An 8,985-nucleotide genomic window follows, 5' to 3' on the forward strand; every position below is an offset into this window, starting at 1 on the left:
CCCGTGATCGAGGTCCCGTGATCAAGGTCCCCATGCTGGGTTCTCCGTGATTGAGGTTCCATAATCGAGGTCTCTGTGATCGAGGCCCCATGATCGAGGTCTCCATGATCGAGGCCCTGTGATCGAGGCCTTGTGATCGAGGTCCCCATGCTGGGTTCCAAAGTCAGGCACATCGAGTAGATGTGGAATCCGCACGTGGGGCTAAGCTGTCGTGGGCACTTGGGGAGTCTGGCTCTCACGACTCTTTCCCACAGACTGAGGAGCGTCAAGATGGAGCAGAGGAAGCTGAGCGACCAAGCCAACACCCTGGTGGACCTGTCCAAGGTGAGTGACGGAACCTGGAGCGTTCTTAGGTGCTGGCACTTGGCCCTCCCCCTGAGGCTGTGAGGACACGGCCACATCCCAGCTATGCGGTGTGGGGCCAGGGGAGCAATGACAGCCTCTCCTTGGGGAAAGGAGTCCAGGGTCAAGTTCATGACGGGAGCTCTACTGATGGAAATCCCGGTCAGCGCGGCCGCGGGTCTGTCTGTGCCTGTGGCTCAGTAGCTTCCTCATCTTGAGGCTGCGCGGCGATGCCCCGAGAATGAGCTCGGGCTTGCACAGGGGGGGCAGCCTGCTGGGCCCACCCAGGGACGCGGGGGCCACGCTGCCCGGCACACGGTAACGCCTGGCAGGTCATTTTCTCGCCTTCTCTAATCCTCACAGACCAGCTTTTCTGACCCCAATTGGTGGTGGGGGGTGCGTTTCTTTACTTCTCAAGAGCCAGGTCCCCATGGTGAGCATGAAGGTGCCAAAAAAGAGAACCCTCCCTGGAAGCCCTGGGATTGACGCCACACCACCACTCTGCACATCTAACTCAGACCTGCCATTAATACAGTGAAGAAACTCGCCTCTCTTGCAAGCCATAGCAACCAAGAACGGAAGGCCACCCTGCTGGCCAAGCTGGGTTGCTCCCCCCACCCCGCAACCCCCCCTTGGGCTCCTCCATAAAGATTGTACATCAGCCTGGGGCCAGGCTAGCAGAACATTCCGGCAGATGTCAATTATCATAATGGAACCCGTTCCCTGGGTGAGCAGAGAAACTCCCAGGCAAGTTAGCACCCTTTGAAAAGAGGTGCAATCAGAGAAATTGCCAGTTGTCAGGCCACGTGCAGGCGCCTTGTTCAATGAAGGGATCAAGCCCCAGCAAGGACCTCCCCAGCCGGGGGAGGGGGCGCTGGGAGCTGGGGGCAGGGACGGCGCCGGTGCAGGGAGGCCCTCGGGCCTGTGTGCCTGGGCCGGGCCCTGCGGTGGAGCCGGGCCCCAGAGCCTGGACGTGGGGGACGGATGGGGAGGCTGGGCTGTGGGAGGGAAGCCCCTGAGGTCTCCGGTGGAGTTAACACCCTTGGGTATCAGGAAGCAGTAGAATTAGGTTTACAAATGGAGGCGTTTCTTAGAATGACAGAAGGAAGCCTCATTCCAGAGCCTCAGAGCACCTGGCCGGACTTGAGGAAGGGGCCCCAGGGAACAGAGAACAGGCCCCGGGCAGCCCTCAGGCCCCGGGTCGGGGGGGGGGGGCAGGGGGCATGCGTCTCACCCTCTTCTCTCCCTCTTGTGCAAGAGCCCGCTTCAGGTCTGTCCCCTGCTGTCCCCCCCCCCCACTGTGGCTTCTGTCTCCCGGGCAGACCCTGGCGCCCCTGTCCAGAGAGTGCTCTGGCCACAGGTGAGGACGCATTGGCCTTCTGGTGATCTTAGCTCTGAAGGCTCAGAGATGAGGTGCCTGGCCAGTCCGGTCACGAGTCTGCACTCAGACCAGCCAGCTGTGGCCAGGAAGAGCGTGGTGCCAGGCAGACCTGGCCGGGGACCCACCCAGTGCCATGCAGGAGTACTCGGTCTAATGCCGTGCCCTACAAGCAGCGGGCTCCCCTGCCTCCCTCTCATCTGGCAGGACTCACTGTCGCTGATGTTCTCCTGGGAACATCAGGCAAACGGACTTTCAAGCCTGTGTTGGTTCAGTACCACCCACAGCGCCTCACAGAGATGCAGCCCCGTGAAGAGCAGGCTGGCCCAGTGAACCATGTGGGGACTGAAACCCCATCAGTAATCTACAGCGAGTCACCTGGAAGGAGAGGTGTGCAGGGAAGGGTGAAGGGGGCCTCTGCAGGGCTGCCGCAGGGACAGGGACGAGCCCAGGAGAGGGGGGCTCTGCCTCCACCCACTCTTTCCCTCCCGGAGACTCACCCAGGGCCCTGGCTGCTTCTCATGTATCTGGGTCCATATGCCCCCTCCCCCCACCCTGCACCTTGTCCCCAACCACGGAGCAGGGGACACGGCCGCATTGCTGGTGGACTTGGGTCTTTATTTGCTAGCTTCGATTTCTTTCATTGGAACATAAACATAATTCCTAGTATCCGAGGCTCAAGGATGCAATAAAACAGTGTCTGTGGAAGAGCTTTGTAAACTATGTGGAGGTTTTGCAAATGGTAGTTCTCGTTATGAATACAGACGAGGAAAAGCCAAGATCCAAAGGAACAAAGTGGCCGCCCTGAGGTCGGGCAGCTGGTCAGCGACCGCGCGGGGGCCGAGACCCAGGGGCCCGGGCCCCGTCCAGGCAAATGAGTGAGTGGTCCGGGCGTCCGGCCACAGCGTGCCCCTCGATGGAGGTTCTGGACTGTTAACGAGTGAAGGCAGCCCGTTCCCTTCCGAGGTCTGGTCTCCCCCCGCCCCCGGGGGCGTCCTGCGCTCCCAGGTCGAGCTGCCTTCCTCCTACTTCTGGAGGGCCCCTTCCCCAGCCCCTCTCTGGCCCTCTTACTGTGCCACGTGCTTTCCCCTCTCACCTCCATCCCCACTCCAGGGCCACGGCTCCAGGGGTTTCTGCGACTGCTGAAATGACGTGGAGTTTCTGGCCCAGAGGGCCAGGATGTCACCGGCAGAGGACCAGAAGCCCCAAGGGCCACGTAACTTGGGAGGGGGCAGGGGGTACAGAGCAACGGCCACCACGGCAGCCACAGGGGCTGGGAGCCACGGGCTGCAGCTCACACGGTGGTCCCTTGTTAATTTATGGAGAAGCGGAGCTGTCACATAAGTGAGCGCTCTCCGGGCCAACGCGGGAAGCCAAACTGTCATCAGAAAGTGGCCCGATGAGGGAGAAACGGGACCGTGGAACGGGAGCGCACCTGCGGGAGGCACGGGGTGGAGCTCAGGTGGCTTGGTCGCCGTGTGAGGGCTCGGTGCTGGGGTGTGGGGGGCACCCAGGTGTGTGGTCAGGCAGCCGGAGGGAATGGCGCCCGGGCCTGAGCCCCCGCTTCAGCTCTGCTCTGACCCAGTTTTATGACTTAACTCTCAGAAGACAAGTTTATTGGCTTCCTTTCAAGTTTCATTTGTGTTTCAGCTCCCTGGGGGCTCCCCCGTTTGCCCCCTGCCCTCACGGCCCCCTGCAGGGGTCACTCCCAGGCAGCCCCGGGCTGGGCCCTCGGGCTCTGCCTTCCTTCCCTTCAGCCACACGGGTCTCATTTGTAAGCACTGAGAAACCTTCTGGGTACCTGGGAACAATTCGTGGTGTGAAACATCTCTCCCCATCGGTGGGTTTCCTACCTTGGGCCCAGGATGGGAGGGACCCGTGCCAGCCTCACTCACCCATTTGTTCCACCGACACCTTTCAGGGACAGGCCCCCGCCCCCCACCCCCCTAGGCGTGATTATGTATGTTTGTGTGTCTGTTAGTTGAGCATCTCCTCCGAGCCAGGTTCTGTTTTAGGCCCTTGAGACACATCAGTAACACAGCAGGCGAAGGTCCAGGCCCTGAAGGAGGGTCCCTCCCAGTGGGTGACGGCGGCCCATCCCCAGGGGCAGCAGAATTTGCTAGCGCAAAAGAAGGTGGGAGGAGGGGCGCCTGGGTGGCTCAGTTGTTGGGTGTCTGCCTTCGGCTCAGGTCGTGATCCCGGGGTCCTGGGATCGAGCCCCGCATCGGGCTCCCTGCTAGGAGGGAAGCCAGCTTCTCCCTCTCCCGCTCCCCCTGCTTGTGTTCCCTCTCTCGCTGTGTCTCTCTCTGTCAAATAAATAAATAAAATCTTAAAAAAAAAAAAAAAAAAGAAGGTGGGAGGAAAAAGGGACAGTTGAGCAGATTAGCAGGATCGGGAGTGGGGTGCAGTATGAAGCAGGGCATAGGAGACGGGGCAGGTCGCTGGGACTCGGGGAGACAGCAGTGAGGCGGGAGGTTTGCTGGGGGGCCCATTCGGGAGTGAGGGAGGCAGGACAGGGCTGGGGAGGGGGGTCTGAACCGCGACAGATGGACAAAGCCCTCAGCTGGCCCGTGGGAGCTCTGGGGGAGGACTGGCCCTGCAGGGTTGTCCCAGATGGGGCAGCAGACCTCCTCGGGGACCAGGCAGTGGGGAGGGGCTGTGACCACGTGTAGCAGCTGCGTGTGGATGCGGAGCCGACCGGTGGCGAGTCCCTGCATCTGGCATCTCTTCTGGCTGCCGCGCTGGACACCGCCGACCGGCAATAGCGTTGTGACCGTGTGTGGTTATCACTCCTATTTTATAAGGAAGCCAGGGTTCAGGCTCGGCAAGTCCCCGCGCCGTCCACAGCCCAGCATGGTGCCTTCTCGCACAGCCTCTGAGCCCGGAGGTCAGGCCAGCAGGAACATGAGGACCCGCCGGCACTCGCCCGTCTGCTTCCCCATGACGCAGGACTCCTGGCGGGTGTTGCCGCCCGCCCCCCCCCCCCACCTCTAAGCCTCCAGGTCCTCTCCTGGGTGGGCCAGACCGGGCGGCGCGGGTGTGCACCTCGCTCCCGTTGTGATTTGGGAGCATTTCACTTTCCCATCGCAGGCTCCTCTGCGATGACCTGTAGTGTCCTGTCTCTCTGTACAGATGCAGAACATCATGTACGACCTGATCACAGAGCTCAATGATCGGAGCGAAGACCTGGAGAAGCAGATCGGCAGCCTGGAGTCCAAGCTGGAGCACCTGGCTGCAGGCTTCAGTTCCCTGCCCCTCCTCATCGCCGACGCCCTGCACCAGCAGCAGCAGCTCCTGTCAGCCATCGCCGAGGCCCGGGCCGGCCCCGCGGGCGCTACTCACACACCCCCAGCCTCCGACAGCCCCCTTGGGGTCAGCTCCACCTCCTTCCCGACCCCGTACACAAGTTCAAGCAGTTGCTAGATAAGCCCCCCCACTCCAGAAGCATTGCCCATAGGTCTTAAGATGCAAATCAACTCTCTCCTGGTCACTTTGCCATCAAGGACCCATCGGACCAGGGACCGTAAAGAGGAGAGACCGAGCTAATTACCCAACTCGTGTTCATTCAGCGTGCTTGGTTCGATATGCCTTGAAACCAGAAATCCAATCTCTGTTTAGGTGCCTCTACTTGGGAGCAGGAAGCGGAGGTGAGAGGACGCGGGCCCCGGCAGCAGGGCTGGTGCAGAGCAGAAATCCACGCTCCGTCTCAGGTCTCACGTGGGGGGCGGGGGGGCAGGTGCACGAAGCAGCCGACAGAGAGAGAGCCCGGAAGAGGGTCCCACGGGGGTGGCGTCAGGCTCGGGCGGGGGTCCCTCAGCACCGGGGCCTCAGGAAGCCTCTGGGAGACAAAGGAAGAGCAGCCACAACTTGCCAAAACAGACATTCTTTCCTCCCGTACCTTAACCAGTCATAAAACCCAATTTAGACTAAAAAAAAAAAAAAAAAAAGACAAATAAAAAGCCAGATTTTCCTGTGTGTCTGCAAGTGTGTGCACGCACACACCCCCCACATTCAACACAGGTCTTTCCTTGTTTGAGTTTGACCCGAAGAAAAAGGGACCTGGTACCTCACCCCGCACACAGTAGGCACCAAATACATGTGGAGTTGGTTTGAATCCGAGTGTGGGTGCCTTCAGCTCAGGTAGTTTGCTGGTTGGGCACATTCTGAGCTTCGCTGAAGATGCAGGCCCCTTCAGACAACAATGCAGGTGCCTACCCTGGACAGGTACCACCCTTGCTGGGTTTGAGATGAACGCCCAGCCACACTTGTTGGCGTTCTAGAGAGATAAGCAGCCTTCTAAAACTAACAGGCTGTGCAGAATTTTCTCCTTATATCCAAACCGCTGTGTTCCGGTGGAGCAGGTGAATTGCGTGTGTATGTGCGGGGAGGGGGCGTGCACACACAGGTGCAGCCCAGGGAGGCCCCCGTGAGGAGGAGCGTGGTCTGGGGATCCGCTCAGCCACCCTCATCCAGCAGCGGTGCTCCCATCCCAGGGTTAGGAGCGCCGAGGGGTCCAGTGCCGCCCCCCGAGAGCTGCTGAGCTGGGACATGTGGTGGTGAGTGGCCTGCGTGGCCCCTTCTCCCTGACCTGAGACCACCTCAGAATGAAAGAATCTGAGAATGAGGGAGCCCTTAGGGAGGCTTGTGGGTAAGGCGAGGTGACATGGATCTGTCAGCAGCCCGTTTCTACTGTGCCATGTTAATCTTGGTGCAAAAACCATTCGAATTTGTCTCAAAGTCCAAGAAACTTGAGAAACATCCAGACCCAGCGCAGTGCCCGGCATCGGGGGTGAGGCACGTGGACGCCATCTCTCATTGCTCTGTATGTGACCGTTTGCAACGATCCTGTGTTTCATCGCTCTTCTCGTTGTGGGGTCTCTGGCTGCAGCTGGTGGGGAGTTAGACGAGACTGTGTGGAATGTTTCACCTGCTTCGGGCAGAGCATCAGGGTGTTATCTGGGCATGGTTGTTCTGCGGGGCTTCGCTGTGCACGGGACACTGTCACTTCCCTGACATCAGAGCTGGGCCAGGTCTTCCGGGGGCAAGGAGATCACTAGGTGGCAAAAGGTGGATGACCCGAGAGCCCAGCTACTAGTTCCAGAAGACCTGGTCTCTTGCTAAACTTCCCCTTTTATCTCCTTTCCCTGCCGTTGTTCCACACATGGTCTTGTCTTCGTCTTGGTGACTCCTGGGAGCATTTCCATTGGCTGCTTTGCAGACACCACACTTGCTGCTGGCTCTTTGTTTTTTCACTTGTTCTTTTAACTGTCGATTCTCTGAAAGATCACCCTCCTTTTTTATGTCCCAAGAACGGTGCTCCCGTTTCAGTGACGTACGGCCGAACCGAGAAACAGATGTGCGTGCCGATGAAGTTACCGTGCAGTGTCTTTGCGGCCAGGGTTCCATCTCACAAGGGGCAGGCCGAGGGCAGGTGGCCCTGCGTGCGCCCGTCCCGGTCGCTGACCCACAGCCCTCCCCGTTCCCTCCCGTTTGCCCTCTCCATTCCGTGTGCACACATACAGGGATTTAGTCTTAACCTCAAAAAAATGACGCGCAAGATGCCGCTGACCCGCCCAGGTCAATGGATGACTCATTCATGCTGTGCACCTCAGTGAACCCTGAAGACCTGGTAAGGGGGGCTGCTGGCATGCCGGGGACACGTGGGCGTCCGTGGCACGACGTGGCCTATTGGTAGTGCAATAGCTGGTATGGTTAACAGCAGTGATCAAACCTGCTTCTTGGCCTTGCGATGGTAACCGGGAGGCTGCTTCGCTGTCCTCGTGTTTCAGCTTTATATGGGAAGTGCTCCGTTCTCCGTGAGTGCAATCAACCCTGATGACCTCAGTATTGATTACCCAAAGTGTAGGCCCCTCCAGGCTTTCTCCCTACAGCCCATCTTCTGGCTAATTCCGCTGTGCCTCAGCATCACAGTCAGATGGAAAAGGGCGGCAGGTGCCTTCTTGTTCCTTATTCTCAACTTTAGTGGCAGAGGAGGTTTCGTTAGCTTCTCAAGAATTGGCTATATGTCAAAACTCTTCGTTACAATAACCTTGCTCTAATACTGAACCGATTGAGTTCTGCCCAGTCCTGGAAGGCCGGCCCCGTGGCAGAACCCCGCTGTGACTTTTCTGATAACTTAGTGACAGGTAAGAAACCCTAATGGTCCTGAAAATATCTAGACACTTGAATAAAAACTGCAGAGCAACCCCTCATCACGTAAGCCATACTCTAGCCTCATGTACTGTAAAGTCAGGGACGTACTGTGATACTTTAAGACCACTGGTCTCCGTGGAATTTCAGGACATAGCATCAGTTGGTAAATTTTACCAGACTAGGGGCTCCGTCCTCCTTAGACTGAAGTCCAAATACAAATCTGCACCTTTGGGTCAAAGGCCACCTATGTCTGATCATCATCAATAAATTGTCATCAAGTGTCTGAACTGCTCTTGCCCTGCTCCCAACATGCAGCTTCATGACGACATACCCCTAAAACTGCCTCACGCAGGGGAACAAGAGGGGTAAGGCCCTGGGCCACCACTGACGTCTGGCAGGTGCCGGGCCTAGCAGCCCAGACGCCAGAGGCACGGAGAACACAGGCGCCGGCCAATTCCAAGTGAGCGCCTGGAGCTCTTGCCATTTATTAAAGGCCGAGAAGGAACAGCATCGAAGAAATCACGATTCTAATATATTTGAGGATCCCCCCCCCCCGCTTAGATTTTCAGCAATTTCCGTGTGAGTAAAGGAAGGAAAAAGGAAGAAAGTTAGAGATACAGAATCGGAGGAAATAAGCGCTCAGGCCGGGCCCACATCTCCGGCCGATTAATGGAACCTCCTCACACCTCAGTTTCTCTGTGCGTACGGTGCAGACGAGAGTTACTTTCCTGGAGTGCGATGTACTTGGCAGATCTGACAGGGGCGTCAAGAGCAGCCAAGACCGCGTTCCCGTCCCGCCCCCGCCCCGCTGTGCACCTGAACGTCCTCAGGAGTTTCCAGAAAGTAATCGGTTCCGTGTCAGCTACGTAGTGAGTGCAGCATGGAGCAACGCGGGGCTGGTGCACAGGCCCTCTCTCCTCCTGTAGGGTGTCCCTCCACCAACAGTGCACCCCAAATTAGGAGTCAGTGTTTCATCCCAGAAAAGACAGTGTTGCTCGCACCAGCGAGGCACCAGGAAGTCACTGCACTACCAGAGGTTCCTGCTCTGTAAGTTACTGCTTTTAAATCCTCAGATATGTCCCCGGTCTACGCAGTCGTTCTACTTCCCTGGA

General features: G+C 58.3%; 1 protein-coding gene across 1 annotated transcript in view; it reads left to right on the forward strand.

The window, feature by feature from the left end:
* KCNN3 (potassium calcium-activated channel subfamily N member 3) overlaps positions 1 to 8,137 on the forward strand; it is a 128,397-nt gene extending 120,260 nt beyond the window's left edge. Inside the window, exons 7-8 of the mRNA XM_025858881.2 lie at positions 255 to 324; positions 4,853 to 8,137. Of these exons, the coding sequence (XP_025714666.1) occupies positions 255 to 324; positions 4,853 to 5,143 (361 nt within the window). The 3' untranslated portion in view covers positions 5,144 to 8,137. The remainder of the gene's footprint in view (positions 1 to 254; positions 325 to 4,852) is intronic.
* The last annotated feature ends 848 nt before the right edge of the window (positions 8,138 to 8,985 follow it).

The sequence above is a fragment of the Callorhinus ursinus genome, unplaced genomic scaffold (genome assembly GCF_003265705.2).
Source record: "Callorhinus ursinus isolate GAN/ISIS: 27379988/994484 unplaced genomic scaffold, GSC_fseal_2.0 scaffold92, whole genome shotgun sequence".
Lineage (NCBI taxonomy): Eukaryota > Metazoa > Chordata > Mammalia > Carnivora > Otariidae > Callorhinus > Callorhinus ursinus.